Genomic DNA, 18,959 nt, shown 5'->3' with positions numbered 1-18,959 from the left:
CCTTTGCCAATACCCAGGGAAGGCGAGCCTTGCTTACCTGCTTTTCAGTCCTGGCAGCCTCCAGGCCAACCCCGAAGGGCTGGCTCCCCCTGTAGCGTGGGGGGCAGGGCAGGCAGTGGAAGCCAGGCAGGGTGTTGACACAGCGGGAAACCTTACTGGTAGAGAAGCAAATGTCTGTGACCACGGCACACTGCAAGGACAAGTGGACATGAGGAGCCACTCCCGACCCAGGGGGCCCGGGGCCTGGCCTGGGTCGGGGCGGGGGCGGGAGCGGGACGGAGGCCCACCTCGTCCAGATCCTCACAGTGAGTGCCATTGCCTAAGAAGCCGGCAGGGCAAGAGCCGCAGGACCAGGAACCATCGGGAAAGCTGCTGCACTCTGCTCCAGGAAAGCAGGGGTTGGACAGACAGCCATCTGTGTGGAAAAGCAAAGCTGACTACACCGCAGGCAGCCCTGCCTTCACCAGCTGAGGAAGGCTTGTCCCCGCGTCCATCTGTCCCAAAGCTCTGTGCTAGCCATAGTTGTCCACATCACAGCAGCCAGACAGTCCGCGGGCTGTCCTCTCTCAGAATCCACAGCTATCCATCTAGCCTCCCCGAGAATGGACAGCCCCATCAGGTCCACCTCTCCATGCACACACTGGCCTCCCTGTGACGTCCACCGCTCCGTGCACACGCTGACCTGCAGAACAACCCCATCACATCCACCGCTCCATGCACACGCTGACCTGCAGGACCTCCCTGTGACATCCACCCCTCCGTGCACACACCTATGGGGCAGCTCCTCTTGTTACACATCTGATGCTCCTTCACGTCTCCCACGCAGTCCTTGCCTCCATGCTGGGGCTCTGGACTGTTGCAGACCCTGGATCGTTCCCGGATGCCCCCAGCGCAGGTGACCGTGCAGGCTGACCATGGAGACCAGGGGCTCCAGCGGCCATCGACTGCGGTGAAAATAGGGAAAGGGAACTGAGGACACAGGGGATGGCCGCCCACTCTGTGCTGATAGGCACCAGAGGAACTGCAGGGGAACTGCAGAGGAGGGGAGGCCCAGCCTGGCCAGGAGAGCCTGGTTTGTTCCCCATCAACCGTAATCCAGGAGGAGGGGAGACTGGGCCACTGTAGCCGTTTGAGGTCATGGTTATGGGGTGACATAGATGACAGAACTTATTCTTCTAGAGGATAATCTCATAACCTTCTACAGGGACAAGTCCAGGACATCTCCCAGCCATGCTCTAGCATGCACACTGGCCTCCTCTCGGAAACACCGTTGTGACCCTGAGTCTCCCTGAGCAATGCAGGGCAGACGCATGGATGACCCTGCCACAGAGGCCTCACACCTTCTACGCCAAGCACACACCTGACCTCCCTGGAGAGGGCCATGGAGCTTGAACCCTGGGCTCCAAAAGCCTCAGCCATGTCACCCTAGACACAGGCAGAGCCCGATTGTTTGCAGGTTCTGTTTTCTTCAGCAGTCCTGGTGTCCTGGCCTCTCTCCCTCTGAGTGCAGAACCTCACTGCCTCTACTGTGCTCCAAGCCAACTCAGAGGCCACCAGGGCAACTCGGAGTTTCTGGCAGTGACTAGCAACCCTGCATCAATGTCACTCATTAAGCTCTGAGTTTTCACTCCCTACTCACTCAGGTGTGGGAGCTCTGGCCAGCTTTGACCTCCCTCCTGCCTCCCCTCTGCAACCCTCCCTCCTGGGAAGCAAGCCCTGCTCTTCCTGTGGCCTCTATCAGCATCCCAGACATTCAGGCCTGGGGTTCCTCTGCTTGCTGGCCTTCCCCACCCAGTGCCTCCCTCACTGGTGACGCCACTTAGTGGATGCGGAGCTCCCCAGAGGGCCCATCTGCCCCGTCCATTCCCCTCTGGTCCGCCCAATCCACTCCCCTCGGGTCGGCCCCGTCTACTCCCCTTGGGTCCGCCCCGTCCACTCCCCTCGGGTCCGCCCAATCCACTCCCCTCTGGTCCGCCCCGTCCACTCCCCTCAGGGCCCACTTACTGGGGCATGGGATGCCCTGGCAAGGTCTGGTCTCCCGGCCACCTCCCTTGCAGCCCTTGCCGCCCATCTGGGGCACTGGTGAATTGCAGAGACGCACACGTGTCACATTGCCCACACCACATGTCGCTGAGCACGAAGACCAAGGAGACCAGTGGCTCCAGCCACCATTCTGACGGACTGACAGACACAGGAATCACAAAGAGGTCAGGTCCTAGGCCACTCTGGGCCTGGCCCCCGTCCCGCCCCCCAGGCCTGCCTTTGAGCTCAGCAGTGTTCACATGGGGGTGAGGCAAAGGGGCTGCAATTTCACTGAGCGGAAGGTGACCCACACGGCAGGAATCCTTGGCCTAGAAGGCCACTCAGCCTGAGACCCCGGTGACCCTGGCCCCAACCCCACGCCTCTGTCCTTGGAGACCCCACCTGAGCAGCCTGCCCCTTCCTCCCTGCCATCTCCCCCCAGCCCCAGCCCTGCCCGGAGGCAGAGGCTGGGCACAGAGCATGCACTCACTGCGGGTGTCGCACTTGTCCAGGGCACAGGCCCGGGTCTGGATGGAGGCACCCAGGCAGATGTTGCTGGTGACGTCACAGGACCGGCCCCGCTGCTGCGTCCCCGACCCGCATGTGACGGAGCACTGCGTCCACTCGGCCCACGGTGACCAGCCGTCCTCACCCTCACCCGCTGCCAGGGAAGCGTGACACCAGCGTCACCATGGAGGGCCCTGGAGATGACAGCACCACACCACACCGGCCCAGCAGAGCAGACACTGCACCGCCCAGCCCAGCGGGCACCGTGTACCACACTTGGCCAGCAGAGTGGACGATCACCACACTGGCCCAGAGGGCGCCACACTGTCCAGCCCAGGGGGCACCTGCCATCCCAGAGCCAGCTGCCACGCTCAATCCTAAGTGACTCCAGTGTGAATACAAGTCACCAAACAGTATTCACACTGGCATGACTCAACAGTATTCTCACACTGGAGTCACCAACAGTATTCACACACTGGAGTCACCAAACAGTATTCACACTGGAATCACCAACAGTATTCATCAGTACTCACACTGGAGTCATCAACAGTGCTCACACAGGAGTCATCAAACAGTACTCACACACTGGAGTCATCAAACAGTATTCACACTGGAGTCACCAACAGTATTCATCAGTACTCACACTGGAGTCATCAACAGTGCTCACACAGGAGTCATCAACAGTGCTCACACAGGAGTCATCAAACAGTACTCACACACTGGAGTCATCAAACAGTATTCATCAGTATTCACACTGGAGTCATCAACAGTGCTCACACAGGAGTCATCAAACAGTATCCACACTGGAGTCATCAAACAGTATTCACACTGGGAATCACCCAATAGTATTCTCACGCTGGAGTCACCAACAGTATTCACACACTGGAGTCACCAAACAGTATTCACACTGGAGTCACCAACAGTATTCATCAGTACTCACACTGGAGTCATCAACAGTGCTCACACAGGAGTCATCAAACAGTACTCACACTGGAGTCACCAACAGTATTCATCAGTATTCACACTGGAGTCATCAACAGTGCTCACACAGGAGTCATCAAACAGTACTCACACTGGAGTCATCAAACAGTACTCACACTGGGAATCACCCAATAGTATTCTCATGCTGGAGTCACCAACAGTATTCACACACTGGAGTCACCAAACAGTATTCACACTGGAGTCACCAACAGTATTCATCAGTATTCACACTGGAGTCATCAAACAGTACTCACACTGGAGTCATCAAACAGTATTCACACTGGGAATCACCCAATAGTATTCTCACGCTGGAGTCACCAACAGTATTCACACACTGGAGTCACCAAACAGTATTCACACTGGAGTCACCAACAGTATTCATCAGTACTCACACTGGAGTCATCAACAGTGCTCACACAGGAGTCACCAACAGTATTCACACACTGGAGTCATCAAACAGTATTCACACTGGAGTCACCAATAGTATTCATCAGTATTCACACTGGAGTCATCAACAGTGCTCACACAGGAGTCATCAAACAGTACTTCCACTGGAGTCATCAAACAGTACTCACACTGGGAATCACCCAATAGTATTCTCACGCTGGAGTCACCAACAGTATTCACACACTGGAGTCACCAAACAGTATTCACACTGGAGTCACCAACAGTATTCATCAGTATTCACACAGGAGTCATCAACAGTATTCACACAGGAGTCATCAACACTATTCACACTGGAATCACCCAATAGTATTCATCAGTACTCACACTGGAGTCATCAACAGTACTCACACAGGAGTCATCAACACTATTCACACTGGAATCAACCAACAGTATTCTCACGCTGGAGTCACCAACAGTATTCACACACTGGAGTCACCAAACTGTATTCACACTGAAGTCACCAACAGTATTCATCAGTATTCACACTGGAGTCATCAACAGTATTCACACTGGAGTCACCAACAGTATTCACACACTGGAGTCACCAAACAGTATTCACACTGGAGTCACCAAACAGTATTCACACTGGAGTCACCAACAGTATTCACACTGGCATGACTCAACAGTATTCTCACACTGGAGTCACCAACAGTATTCACACTGGAGTCACCAACAGTATTCACACTGGAGTCATCCAATAGTATTCTCACACTGGAGTCACCAACAGTATTCACACTGGAGTCACCAACAGTATTCACACTGGAGTCACCAAACAGTATTCACACTGGAGTCACCAAACAGTATTCACACTGGAATCACCCAACAATATTCTCACACTGGAGTCATCAAACAATATTCACACTGTAGTCACCAACAGTATTCACACTGGCGTCACCAACAGTGTTCACACTGGAATTGTCAACAGTATTCACACTGGCGTCACCAACAGTGTTATTCACAGTGGTGTCATCAGAGGTTTTCTCCCAGAGTCACCAACACTGTTCACATTAGCGTCACTTGGGATGGGGCATGGCAACTGGTGCAGGGAGGGTGGCCCAGGGCAGGGAAAGAGTGGGTGACACGGCTCTGTGACTTAGAGTGGGTCCCTCTGGTAACAGGCTCTGGTCTCTGGATTGTATACTATTCTCCACATTGTAACCAGGCAGCAACTGCACACTGTTTACACAAGCCGAGAGCCAGCCACGCCTCACCCTCACAGCTGGTCCTCGCAGGGCCTCACTGTGGGTCAGGTCTCTGGCCTTGGCAGGATCTCATGACTCCGCCTCCCATCTGCTGATGCTGTCCCAGGTCAGAGTTTCTGGGGTCTGATAGCCAGGTTCTCAGACAGTGTGGCCCACCCTGGTGAAAACCTTCAGGGTCTTGGTGTCTGCCCAGCCCCTTCCACTGCCCAAAGTCTGGGGAGTCCGTGCCCCACTCTCCTCTTTTCAAGCCAAGGAAGCAATTGCAGACACAGCATGAGGACAGACACAGCATGCCCTGCTGGCCGAGGGCGGCACACTCACAGTGAGAGCAGGAGGGACAGCATTCGCCTTCCGTGAAGGAGGGGTTCGCACAGTTTGCTGGTGCACAGGAGATTTGGTGGCAAACGGTTTTAAATTTCTGCAAGTAAAGAAATGCCTTCATGGAACTCTATTTGAAAGTAATAGACATGGGTACAGCGCTGTCACGGGCTGTGTGTCCACGGGACCATTCTACGGAATGACTGCACCTTCACCCCTTCTCCTCCCACGCCCCAGCATGGAGACTCCAGGGAGGACAGGAGGATGGACGGACAATGTGCTCTTTTATTGTCAACTGTCTGCGACAGCGCCTCATAGGAACGGAGCCATCTGCAGCCATTCTAACAACTTGTGTTTTCCCAGACGTGTATGTAGCACACAGGCCCTGTCACAGCTGAGTGGAAACCTGGCTGTCTTCTAGTGGTTCTCACTACCTGTGCTATGGACAAGTGACTCCACTCCTCTGAATTTATTTTACTGTACATGCCAAGCAAAGAGCTTGACATTAAGTTGCATTCTAAAGGTCTCACCCTCAGCCTTCCTCCTGTGCCTGACAGCACTGACGTCCAGCCACTGAAGGTGCAGGTCTTGTGCACACCTGGGTCTTGTGAAGTAAATTTTGCAGGGCTTGGTGGTGGGGACACTCTGTCCCCAGGCTGCCCCTGGCCTCCCGCTGGGTCTCACCTTGCAGGTGCATGAGGTACAGCTGTCCATCACCCATGTTTCATTTTCTGCAAAGAACCGTCCATCCTGCAAGCAGCCGGATACATTCCTGGTCTTCAGAGGACCACCAATGAGTTCCAAGAGAAACTGGTTGTCGTCTGACTAAAGTGGGGATAGAAGTTAGGTACAGATGAGAGAGCTCAGCGTGTTCAGTCACTGTGTGTGTGTGAGCTCAGCGTGTTGTCACCTGGTGTGTGTGTGTGTGTGTGTGTGTGAGTTCAGCACATTGGTCACCATGTATGCAGGAAGTGTGTCCCTCCCTCACTGAGGACCTCTGAAGTCAAGCAGCACAACCCACGGTGTGGGAGATGGACGTGGTGTGGGGACACCACCTGACAAAGGCAGACCACACTCAGACCCAAGGGAGCCTTCAACAAGAGGGGATCACACCAGGGAGACACACAGACACCACCGCTGTTCCTGTACAGACACACGGACACCACCGCTGTTCCTGTACAGACACACGGATACACACTGCTATTACTGTACAGACACACAGACACACACCGCTATTACTGTACAGACACACAGGCACATGGACACCACCGCTGTTCCTGTACAGACACACAGACACCACCGCTGTTCCTATACAGACACACAGACACCCGGATACCACTGCTGTTCCTGTACAGACACACGGACACCACCGCTGTTCCTGTACAGACACACGGACACCAGCACTGTTCCTGTACAGACACACGGACACCAGCACTGTTCCTGTACAGACACACGGACACCACCGCTGTTCCTGTACAGACACACGGACACCACTGCTGTTCCTGTACAGACACACGGACACCACTGCTGTTCCTGTACAGACACATGGACACACAACGCTGTTCCCTCTGCACAATCATACAGCCAACACCGCTGTCCCCTGTGCGGTGTCAGGAAGGTCCATTCTCCTCCCTCTTAGACTTCACATTAACTAACTTTGTACTGGGAGCACACTTGGAGTGGAGAGCGAGATGCCACAGTCAGGGGCCTGCCTCTGTTTCCCTTGCTCTCTCTCCAGCTGCACCAGAGCAGAGCCCTGTCCCTCTGTGGTGTAGGGAGGGATCCAGGGCCCCCTGGGGGGCAGTACTGGGCCTGAGGAGGAGGTGACCTTGCAGTAGGACGCAGCCATTGTTGTGAAGAACAAACACCAGTAGACCACCACGCAGATCTCCTGCTTCTGACTTGTCTAGACTGGTGGCAAGAGCCCTCAAGGAAGTTGCCAGCGAAGGGACAGTGGGAGATGCCTGAGTTCCCACATCCCTGGAGAGGTCCAAAGATGCACCTGGTCGCCAGGATACTGCTTGGCTGGCGTCACCACCTTCAGCAGAGCAAGTGTCCAGGACCACTCCTCCATCTGCCTTTCAGAGGGGCGGGAGCCCTGCTTCTCTTCTGCCAACTCAGAACACCCATGCAAAGTGGCTCCTTGCACATGCGGACAATGTGTCTCCAGCCAGGCTCAGGACCAGGCTGAGGAGCTGCTTCCCTGTATTTCTGTCCCCTTCCCTTCCCCGTGCTCTGCCAACTTCTCCTCGAGTTCCTCTGGGTTGAGACACAGCCTTCCCACAGTGGATTTGTGCAGCCTGTAGCCAGGGACCCCGCTCCCTGCTTCCTTCTCCTCAACCAGGGACCCTGCTCCCTGTTTCTTCTTCTCAGCCAGGGACCCCGCTCCCTGCTTCTTCTCCTCAGCCAGGGACCCCGCTCCCTGCTTCCTTCTCCTCAGCCAGGGACCCCGCTCCCTGCTTCTTCTCCTCAGCCAGGGCCCCGCTCCCTGCTTCTTCTCCTCAGCCAGGGACCCCGCTCCCTGCTTCCTTCTCCTCAGCCAGGGACCCCGCTCCCTGCTTCCTGCTCCTCAGCCAGGGACCCTGCTCCCTGCTTCTTCTCCTCAGCCAGGGACCCTGCTCCCTGCTTCCTTCTCCTCAGCCAGGGACCCTGCTCCCTGTTTCTTCTCCTCAGCCAGGGACCCCGCTCCCTGCTTCTTCTCCTCAGCCAGGGACCCCGCTCCCTGCTTCCTGCTCCTCAGCCAGGGACCCTGCTCCCTGCTTCCTGCTCCTTAGCCAGGGCCTCACTCCAGCACTGCCTCACCTTCCCCATCCCTTGGAAAGGCACAAGGGACCTGACAGTCTGTTGGTCACTGCTAGCTGTAGAGGAGCGAAGCATCGCAGACGTCCATTCTCCTGACAGAACGCCTTCCCAGAGTGAACATGGTATCAATTTTCGGGAGGGGGGATTTCCCCAACATAATGACTGTGAGGAATGTGCACGATGCGCTTGTGTTGTCTTCCCCGCCCCCGGGGTGTGCTACGCCAGTGTGACCCTGACGGCTCTGACCTAGTCTTCCCCACAGTGGTGGGTTTTAAGTGGATCTTGTTCAGACCAGGGGACCGCTGGGCGTCCCAGGGTCTGCCTTCCTGGCCAGCAGGTGCCCCTCCCTGACTCCCAGCTGCCCCGCCCCTCCTCCTCGGCACCCACCACTCTCTCCAGGTTCTTGCTGAGCTGGTTCACCATGAGATGCAGCCCCGACAGCTCCTTCATCATGTTGCTCAGCTCCTCACAGGAGTGCGTGCACACCTCGGGCCTCTTCTGCCCGTGGCCCATCAGGTCGGTGGAGAGGTGAGGGCTCAGGTGCAGCGTCTCCGTGTGCTCACTGATGGTGTTGGCGTCAGCTGTGGGGAAGCCTGGACAGTTAGCAGGGCGCTGGCCCCTGGAGCGCTCGGCCTGCTGCCCTACGCTGGCCCCAGGATCAAGGCCGCATGCTACGTGGTACTATTTCCAACAAAGAACCAAGCGTAACCAAAGATGTCAGCTCCACCTCATAACACCACTCTCGGGCTCTAAAACCTCCACTACAGATCAGAGGCTGCGTGCAAGAACAAGGAGATGCAGCGTGTATAGGAAATGTAGACATCTGTAAATTCTCGGGTCACGCATGGTGAGCCAGGACAGAGCCTCACGCATGTGAACGCTTTTCTCTTCTTTCTGCCCTCAGCGTCCTACTCTCGTTCGCCTCTTCCATTACTGGGGCTCCTTTTCTGAGTTCGGCATTAAATCAGCCCTCAGAGCTGCCTCCCTTCTCCACCACCGGCAGTGGTTCTGCCAGCTACTTCCTACCCAGATGGAGTCAAGCAGAGGCCATGGGCCCCAAAGAGCTCATCTCACATCACCTCTGTCCTGTTCTGGCTTTAGTGCCCCAACCCTAGCCATTCACCACACCCTCTCCCTCTCAGACATCCCGGGATGAGTTACTGCGTGTGTGGGCTACAGTCCTGCTAGGCATTTCCTCAGTTTCAGATTCAAAGCCCCGCCCACCCCCAAATTAAAGTCATTGCACTTCTGCCAACACAAATGTATTTGTAACTCAGTAGACAGAAAGAGACACGTGCTTAAATGGACTGACTAGATTTCACTCCACATTTACTTTTTAATCCTTTGCTTACCCATGACATTTAGTTTTCTATTCATTAAGAATGCACTCTGCGTCTTTCTTTGTCAATTTGTCTGTGTCATCTGCCAGTCTGGCCTGGTCACCACCTCCCTTCCCCTACACAGGCCTCATCGCCCATGGAGTTATCATGGCTTGGCTGTTGGCAGAGGTGAACTCAAATACATAGAATATCATGTGGATACCCAGAGCCAACTCAGGAACTTGCATTTTCTGTAAAACTAGATTTCTTTAACTCTCACAAAACCAGTAGAGGAGAGCTGAAGCTGGTAAAGAAATGTCTGTACCAATCCATGCCTCCGACAGTCCTTAAATGTGCATGTGGGCTATGACACAGGCATCCATACTCATATCCAGCTTGAAAGAACAGACATTTGTGTGAGTCTGTTTTTGAAGAAGGGCTCAGAATGCCCAGTAATTTAAAATGCTTGCTTGCAAAAATTCCAGGGATTACCAGCTTGTAACACTGAACCTAGCATTCACCTATGAAGGAAATTTGCTCTTGCTAGAATGTGAATGGTTAAAAACAAGTGAGAGGGGTAGATTGCATTTGCCACAATGCAGTATTAGCACTAACAGCATGGCAACTGACACAGTCCTGCAAGGAAGAATATTTGCTTATAGTTGTGTATCTGCTATTCCTGCCTGCTCTTCACCTGACCACCAAGGGAAGACCTGTGGTCTTCGTTTGAGAGATTCTCAACCCAGCCAGTGACCACTGCCAACAGAGTAGTACTCGAGTTCACAGCTAGGAGTTTTAGGAACACATGGAAGAGTCAAAATGTCAGTGTTTAATTTTTGGCTTACAAAATGGATTTTTTTAAGATTAAAAATTGATTCCAAATTAATCCTTCGAAAGTATGTCATTTTCAGATGCCAACATGGCTAAGTTGACTGGAAATTCCTCCATAGACAATAACAACCCTTTACAGAAGCGTTTTCACTTGAATCCCCACGTGGCTAGCAGGACCTGCCCCCTTCCCACCCTCAAGACACAGAGGATGGCGTTGTTCAGAGCACACCTACCTCCCAGGCCTCGATGGCAGCCTTTCTTGCTTAGAACATCTTCCACAGAGCTTTCAAACACTAAGTGGACATTCTGCAGCAAACCCTGGGGAGAGACACATGAGGAAAAGGAGTGGGATGCAGAGCTAACAGGCGTTTCTAGCTCCAGGGGCAGAGTCCACCCGCAGAGCGTTTTTGCCTCTGTGCTGACACTTGGAAAGTTAGGCTTCTCCTTATAATCAGCTTGCCTTTTATCTGCTGCCTTAGAAACTGGTTTATAGAGAGGACACAACAGTGGAAGTTCCACATGAAAAGTTTGCTAACTGGGAATCCAGGTGCACAGAGAAGGGAAGGCGGCCCGGGCGTTGTGGGTTCTGTCCACTGGGCATGCACACACACGCAGCAGGGCCCCAGATGTCCTGGTGTGTGTCCCCTGGTCCAGATCAGACTCCGGGTTTGAAAGGGAGCCCTCTACTCCTGAGAGACGTGGCTCCCACAGTGGGCAAGGCCGCCACACACAGCCACAGGACTGCAGCTCGTGGCCTGTGGCACAGTCACTGAGTTTTAACATGCCTGGAGGAGAGAAGCACCGGTGGTCTCTCCCCCTACACTGCGTTCACACACATGACAAGTTCTCCTGGTTAAAAACATAGCACAAGCTCTCTGGGCATTTGGCTCACTTCAACTCCTAGTGAGGGAAGACGGGCCGGGAAGAGCAGGGCCACGCACTGAGCGCTCGGAGAGACCCACAGTTAGAATCTAAACTCTGGTGTCCACTGAACACGTGACTTACACAGCATCCAAGGAGAAAGAGCCCCAAGAGAGCCATCGTGAACAAGGGAAATCTGCACAGACACCCAGTGCGGGCTCCTGGGCCCTGGTCCAGACTTACCCGTCAGGGAGGGACAGGCTGCCATAAAGCCACAGGTCTTCCTCAGAAAGACAGTGTCTAGCTTTCTCTTCAATTCATCCCCAATAACCGGATAAGGGCTTCAGCCCCAGCAGAGTGATTTCAGGATTGTCAGAGCACGTGCGGGAGTCTTGGTCCCTGGATTGGGAGCAGCCCTCGATCCCCCCACCGACCCGATCTGCTGCTGAGGCCCTGAGACCACTGCCCTGTTCTGCCTAGACCAGCGCTGTGCTGGTTGATGGTGTACCGTGTGGATGGCACGTGGGGAATATCTGTGCCTTGTGTGCACTGTGCAAGGGTATGCATGCGTGAGTGTGTGTGTGTGTGTGTGTGCATGTGTGTGTGCACACGACTGTGGCATACATGGGGATGTGCCTGCTCACCAGTGGTGCTTGTGTCTGCACACGTAGGTGGTTCTAGGTGTCTGTGTGCTGTTTACAGTGTATGCGTGATGCCTGTGTGTACTTGTGTGAGTATATGAATATGTACTAGCACTTGTATGGACTGCTTGTGAGAAATGCATATGTGCATCTATGCTTATGTGCATGGTAGTGTTTGTGCCCAGGTGTGTAAGTAAGTACATTGGCATATGCAGTGTGCAGCAATGTGTATGCAGCTGGGCAAGTGTGTGTGCCATGGGTGGTCCACTTTTAAAGGTGCCCGGTATGCAGGTGGGCATGCGTGCATGTGCCCTGCCAAGCGCTGCTCCAGCCCATTAGCTGAGCCTGCACTGCCAGGTCCTGGGGGCTCCAGGCACAGCTCTGGCTTCGTCACTGCCTCTGCAGTCCCCGTGGTGGTCATGCCAGGCTGCATACACACCCTGAAATGACTCTCTCGGGAGGCTCCTCGGGCCACATACATCCTGCTCCTGTCCGCGGTCAGCCGCTCGTAGAAGGGCTCGTCCAGGGCAAAGCTGTCGATGAGGTCGCAGCCCACGTACAGGCTGTAGGTCTCCCCCGCCACCTGCACCGTGATGTTCTTCCACTGGGAGTCAGCCAGGCCCACGTCCTCCAGCGAGACGACGTGCTGCGCGCCCTCCACCCAGTAGGCAAGGTCCAGCGTGTCTCGGGGGCCATTGGAGACGATCTCGAACTGCCTCTGGGAGGGGCTGGGGCCCTCCAGAGCCAGCAGCGTGCCCTGGGACTTGCGGTCCTGCTTCAGCTGGGCTGTCAGGAAGAAGCCCTCCTTCTGCTGCATGGCTTCCACGATCCGGCTGAGGTCCTCGGTGCTCACGGGGGGGATATAGTCAAAGCGGACAAAGCGGTAAGCGGGCACCCCGGGCTCAGGCCCTCGGAACTGCTTGGCACCGATGGTCTTCCGGTTTATGTTGCTGAGGCTGAAGAGGTCGAAGGTAGTAGCATCAGCAGCCTGATCACTGGCTGCCAAGGGGAAGCACAGAGCGGAGGGTCACTCACGGCCCAGGCCCGGCTGGCCAGACTCCGGCTGACAAGCCACAGGCCGGGAGCCGTGCTGCCACGTGGGCCTCAGACCTGCCTGTGACCGCAGACACTGCACCGGCCACACGCACAGCCTCCCACCAGGGCTCGCCTGGAGCCTGTGTGGTTCGCTTTCTCAGGATGATGAAAAAGCAGATCCCAGAGCTTCATTTACTGTCCTGGCACATGTCTGTGCAGCCACCCTTCCCTCGGCCTGACCCGTCACAGGCTCCCGGGCCTAGCCCGGCCCTGCCCGGCCTGCCTGCTGCTCCCCACCAGAGCGGCCACCGTGCGCCGTGAGTCAGGGCTCAGGGCAGCCCCGCCCTCGGCATGCGCCCCCCCGGCCCTCCGTGGGGTGCTCCTAACAGCACTAGGTGGCATGCTGCTCTCTTGTTGGGATATTCAGCCCTAAGCAACGTGTCTTCTTTTTTTTTTAAATAAAAATGTGCCCTCCAGGGGTCGGGAGTTTAGCCTAGTGGTAGAGTGCTTGTCTAGCATGCATAAAGCCCTGGGTTCGAGTCCTCTGTACCCCATACATAGAAAAAAGCTGGAAGTGGTGCTGTGGCTCAAGGGGTAGCACTGTACCCTCAAGAAAAAGTCCAAGGACAGTGCTCGGGCCCTGAATTCAAGCCCCATGTCTGGCATTTTCTTTTTAAATGTGCCCTCCACACTCTATTTCACCGCATGGTTAAGACCCTCAGACAAGGGGGTCTTGTGTCCACAGAGAATGGTTTAAGTCACCATGCAACAGCTCAGTGGACGGCAGCAGCACTGAGTAATATTCTAACAGTTAAGTAATCCAGAAGAACGAATGGATTGCTCAAAGATGAAAGCATCATAATCCCCACTTGGTGACAGAAATGTGAACCTTACACTCTTAATAGAGAGACTGACAGTAGTATGCATAAGTAAAATAATTTAAATCTTTGACTTCTGCTATTAAAAGTATCAAGCTCGGTTTTGCAATTTACCCAAAGGATAAAGTCATAGATTTATTCACAACAGTATTCCTATGACCACAGTCACATAGTAACAGTAAAGCAGCAATCTCAGCAAGAATTGGTCTCAAACATTTTGGGGTTATGATGGAAAAATCACAGAGCCCTTAAGATTATGTTGGGCAAAATAAATTCCTGGGGAAATATAACTATTTTAAGCAGGAAGGACGTGGAGAGAAACAAAGCAAGCCTTTGTGGTCATGTAAGCTTGCAGCCTCCACCCTCCTCTAGGCCCCGCCCACAGCCGAGGTGACACCGCCACACTCACCTTGAGCAGGTCGCCACACGCACAGGGCCAGCAGACCCAGGCCCAGCCTCCAGAGCATCCTGCCCGACTGCGGCAACGCCTAGGAGAAAAGCCCGCCCTCGTCAGCAATGTGCACACAGCTGCAGCTCCCACCGCAGACCGCGAGGTTTGCCCACGTGATCGCTCCAAAACACTGCACATACAACAACCAAAAGCAGGCATCCCTGTGCGACATTAGATGTTTTGCTTCAGTGTTAGGGTTTCACCTCCACCAGCACTGCATGGGCTGGGATTCCTGGGCCATAGCTGCGTGGGAGATATTCTAAATAATATTCCTACATTGCAACACTCAGAGCAAATTTCCATGAAGATACCCATCTCGCAGAGAAGCAAGTAAAGAAGAGGGCAGTTGCTTGCCCTCATTAATTCAGCTACAAGATTAGCCAGGGCTTAGCTCCAGAAACTTGAGTTCAGAAAAACAACAGCCCGGTGAAGATAATCTGTGAAGGCCTTCGGCAAATGTCCAAGAAAAGAAACAGTTATGCATAATTTAATTAAATAGAATCAATATCAACTGTATTTCAAAGTTAGAAACAGACTTGGTGTATCCCTCTTATGAGAAACAGAAGATTTTACTTAGCAACAATTCTTACCCTACTTTTCTATTTTCCTGCAGGCCTGTTTTTCCATTCTCTGAGACTCTAAATTGGCATGGCTCACCAGACACTGGACCAGAAGTCAGGAGACCTGGACAGAAGCCCGGCTCCACTGTTAACTCCTCACGGACCTCCATGCCTGGGTCTCAGCTCCCCTTCTTGGTGAGCAGGGGCAGGACTGCGAGGGTGTCCTGGGCCCCTCATGTCCCAATCAGTGTGAAATCTAAAATCCCACCCCTCCCCTGTTTAGATCACCATTCTGACTGAATTCTCATCGTTAAGGAGATCTAAGGAGTCTTCTCTCTAGAACTCCTTGGCAAAGTACAATGGCCTCTTCCAGGTTCAGGTGGCTCTGTAGAGGGCAACCCCCGTGCAATCCCAGGTCTCCTCTGGAGGCCAGCTGGCCGCAGCACTTCCACAGGTGGCATTGGGGCAGGATGCTCAGTTTTCATCTGTCACGTGGCAGGTGGAAAAACTATGGCTCTGAACTACAGCTTGCTTGACTGGGCTCCAGCTTTGCTGCCCTGACAACTTCTTTATGCTCCCTCAGTTTCCTCATCTCTCCATGGAAAACAACCCCTTATAGCATCTGCTGACTGGGTTGCTATGAAAAGACATTAAGCAAATTAAATGGCCCTCAAGCACCTTTTACCACAGCTAGATCCTGAGCTGGGCCTGCCCAAAGTCTGAGGCTCCTGGTGGCTTCTGCCCGCAGGTGACAGGACAGAGCTCCCAGACTCCTGCTGCAGGCCCAGACCAGTGCCTGTGCACACACAGAGAGCATTCCCCGGGCTGGTGTCCCTGTCTCTGATTAATCATTTAATCAATCACAGTGTGTGAGACTTTCTAAGTACTCCTGCCACCTGTCCCTAACCAGGCGTGCACTCCGATGCTGCCCCTCACCTGCCACATCTGGCTCCACAGGAACAAGCTCCACCCCAAAGTGCAAATTTGACAGCACAGGGTGAACGGTGGCACACCAGTGGTCTACACGCTGAACTCTAGCAAAAATCTACCCCAATAGAGGTGCCACAAGCAAGCAGTGGCCTGCCATTTGTTAGATGACAATCCCACCTCATCTTGGGGGTTTGTCACAATGAACAAGGAGCACAGGGAAGGATGGCTGGGCCTGGTTGAAAGCCTTGTGGCTTCTGGTGTTACCAGACAATGCAATTGGATCCCAGTTCCATAGACAAACTCGCGCTTGCCCCTCAGCCTCTTTGCTTCCATGTAGCCACACTTTCCAAAATAAACTCATCCAAATCCTTCTTGAAGCAGAATGCAACTGAACTTCAGGAGGGTTTAACAAATCCTTCAGAAATAAACTATCAAAGTGAAAAGTCACTATTGTACCTCTATTAGGACCACATCCCTGGGACCTCGCTCAGCCTCCTTCCGGATCTCCAGCACCACACCTCTGTCCTTCAGCTGTGCTAAAAGCTGCCAGATCATTTCATATGCAAGCTTTCCCCAAACTGTTCAAAACAGCTATATTGCCTGGCACTGTAATCCTTCCCACAGACTACCAATGAGATTCTCAGCTATTACTGTGATAACAGTTAGAATCTCTATTGTAACTGATTATTGTCACATTTTTGGAAATGGTTTGAAATCCCTTCTCATGGATTTTCTCCAGTAACAAACTTTGGTGTGAAAACTTATTCTGAATTTACACATAGTGCTCTCCCAGCTTCCCAGGCAGGTTCATAGACGGAAACAGCCGAACCTGGGCCAGAGGTCAGGGCCGACGGGAGCTCCGGCAGAATCCCTGAAAACCAGACCTCAAAGTGAACTTCCTTGGAAGTCAGGTCTCCATTTAATTAACGAAAATGACTCGTGAGAAAGGGCTGCTGCTGAGGCTAGCTGTGAACGGCATGCCCACCACTGTAATTTAGGAGCCTGCCTGGCATATTTTTCTTTTCTCCTATTGGACATCAGGAGGCTTTTCTGAAAGTTACACCCAATGAAATAACTAAGTAAATAAATAGGGCACAGTACCTGGTCCACTGGAAGGCAAGCGTCGGCTGTCCTCGGTGTTCAGGTCCAGATAAGGCAGGAATGAGGTGCTAGGAACACAGAGGGGATAGGGTCCTGGGCGAAGGCTGCTGGCCGGGGGACACTCTTCTGCCTCCAGGCAGCAGCCAGCTCCTTTATATGCTCTTCTCCCTGAGTGGCCCTGCCAATCAGACACACAAGGAAGCACATTTAATTCATTCCTTCGAAGGAATGACCTAATTCCTCTTTCCCAGTCCACCATTTGCTCAGAGTACCTGTGTCTGAGTCCAAGTCCAGCCCCCGGGTGCTGGACGCCGCCCCTGCTCTGAGTCTATCCTGGAGTTGCCAGACAGGGCCGGGGAGGAGCCAGACAGAGAGGGAGAAATGGAGAGACTCACTTTCCTGTCTTCTCTCAGGAAATAAAATGCTATAAATAAAACTAGCAAGATTGGCTGGAACTCCCTATTTTGCTTAAGAGAAAAGTATGCAAGTTCTATGCTTTAAATATGTTTCAAATTATCCAATGTGATATTGGCCTTTCTGAATCAAGTAAGCAGTAATCAGTAACACAAAAGAAGTCAGTGGGCACAAATGATCACACCCAGCATTGGTGAAGCTCCTGGATCAAATAATTAATGTCATCAAGCACAAAATCTTCACTGTAAAAGAGACCACAAACTGCTTGAGGCATAGAAGCACTGCTAAGGGCAGGATTTGTTTTCAAAAGAACAGATTGTGCATCACTAGAAGACCATGCACAGTGTCCCCCTGCAGACATGCAATGTCCTCCTGCAGACGTGCAGTGTCCCCCTGAGACATGCAGTGTCATCCTGCAGACATGCAGTGTCCTCCACAAATGTGCAGTGTCCTCCTACAGATGTGCAGTGTCCTCCTGCAGATGCGCAGTGTCCTCCTGCAGATGCGCAGTGTCCTCCTGCAGACTTGCACTGTCCAAATGCAGATGCACAGTGTCCTCCTGCAGATGCGCAGTGTCCTCCTGCAGATGCGCAGTGTCCTCCTGCAGATGCGCAGTGTGCTCCTGCAGATGCGCAGTGTGCTCCTGCAGATGCGCAGTGTCCTCCTGCAGATGCACAGTGTCCTCCTGCAGACCTGCAGTGTCCTCCTGCAGATGCACAGTGTCCTCCTGCAGATGCACAGTGTCCCTGCAGATGTGCAATGTCCTCCTGCAGATGCACAGTGTCCTCCTGCAGATGCACAGTGTCCTACAGACCTGCAGTGTCCTCCTGCAGACCTGCAGTGTCCTCTTGCAGATGCGCAGAGTCCTCCTGCAGATGCACAGTGTCCTCCTGCAGATGCGCAGTGTCCTCCTGCAGATGCGCAGCCTCCTACTGCAGATGCACAGTGTCCTCCTGCAGACCTGCAGTGTCCTCCTGCAGATGCGTAGTGTCCTCCTGCAGACCTGCAGTGTCCTCCTGAAGATGCACAGTGTCCTCCTGCAGACCTGCAGTGTCTTCCTGCAGATGTGCAGTGTCCTCCTGCAGATGCATACTGTCCTCCTGCAGACCTGCAGTGTCCTCTGCAGATGCACAGTGTCCTGCTGAAGATGCACAGTGTCCTCCTGAAGATTCGCAATGACCTCCTGCAGATGCACAGTGTCCTCCTGCAGACCTGCAGTGTCCTCCTGCAGATGCCCAGTGTCCTCCTGCAGATGCAGTGTCCTCCTGCAGATGCGCAGTGTCCTCTTGCAGACCTGCAGTGTCCTTCCGCAGACGTGCAGTGTCCTCCTGCAGATGCACAGTGTCCTCCTACAGACCTGCAGTGTCCTCCTGCAGACCTGCAGTGTCCTCCCGCAGATGTGCAGTGTCCTCCTGCAGATGCACAGTGTCCTCCTGTACACCTGCAGTATCCTCCTGCAGATGTGCAGTGTCCTCCTGGAGACCTGAAGTGTCCTCCTGCAGATGTGCAGTGTCCTCCTGGAGACCTGAAGTGTCCTCCTGCAGATGCACAGTGTCCTCCTGCAGATGCACAGTGTCCTCCTGCAGATGTGCAGCGTCCTCCTGCAGATGTGCAGTGTCCTCCTGCAGATGCGCAGTGTCCTCCTGCAGACCTGCACTG

At 53.7% G+C, this 18,959-nt stretch overlaps 1 protein-coding gene across 1 annotated transcript in view; it reads right to left on the bottom strand.

Annotated features, from left to right (window-relative positions):
* Nucleotides 1-16,987, bottom strand: part of Thbs2 (thrombospondin 2) — a 38,139-nt gene extending 21,152 nt beyond the window's left edge. The window contains exons 1-12 of the mRNA XM_090337807.1: nucleotides 16,887-16,987; nucleotides 14,254-14,332; nucleotides 12,371-12,930; nucleotides 10,663-10,747; nucleotides 8,667-8,860; nucleotides 6,162-6,302; nucleotides 5,481-5,577; nucleotides 2,513-2,683; nucleotides 2,005-2,181; nucleotides 771-944; nucleotides 288-415; nucleotides 38-190 (exon numbers count right to left, since the gene is read on the bottom strand). Of these exons, the coding sequence (XP_090193933.1) occupies nucleotides 38-190; nucleotides 288-415; nucleotides 771-944; nucleotides 2,005-2,181; nucleotides 2,513-2,683; nucleotides 5,481-5,577; nucleotides 6,162-6,302; nucleotides 8,667-8,860; nucleotides 10,663-10,747; nucleotides 12,371-12,930; nucleotides 14,254-14,311 (1,938 nt within the window). The 5' untranslated portion in view covers nucleotides 14,312-14,332; nucleotides 16,887-16,987. The remainder of the gene's footprint in view (nucleotides 1-37; nucleotides 191-287; nucleotides 416-770; nucleotides 945-2,004; nucleotides 2,182-2,512; nucleotides 2,684-5,480; nucleotides 5,578-6,161; nucleotides 6,303-8,666; nucleotides 8,861-10,662; nucleotides 10,748-12,370; nucleotides 12,931-14,253; nucleotides 14,333-16,886) is intronic.
* Between the last annotated feature and the right edge of the window lie 1,972 nt (nucleotides 16,988-18,959).

Source organism: Megascapheus bottae, chromosome 8 (assembly GCF_031878675.1).
Source record: "Megascapheus bottae isolate mThoBot1 chromosome 8, mThoBot2.hap1, whole genome shotgun sequence".
In the NCBI taxonomy this organism is placed as follows: Eukaryota; Metazoa; Chordata; class Mammalia; order Rodentia; family Geomyidae; genus Megascapheus; species Megascapheus bottae.
This window is presented reverse-complemented; position numbering and strand designations above follow the sequence as displayed.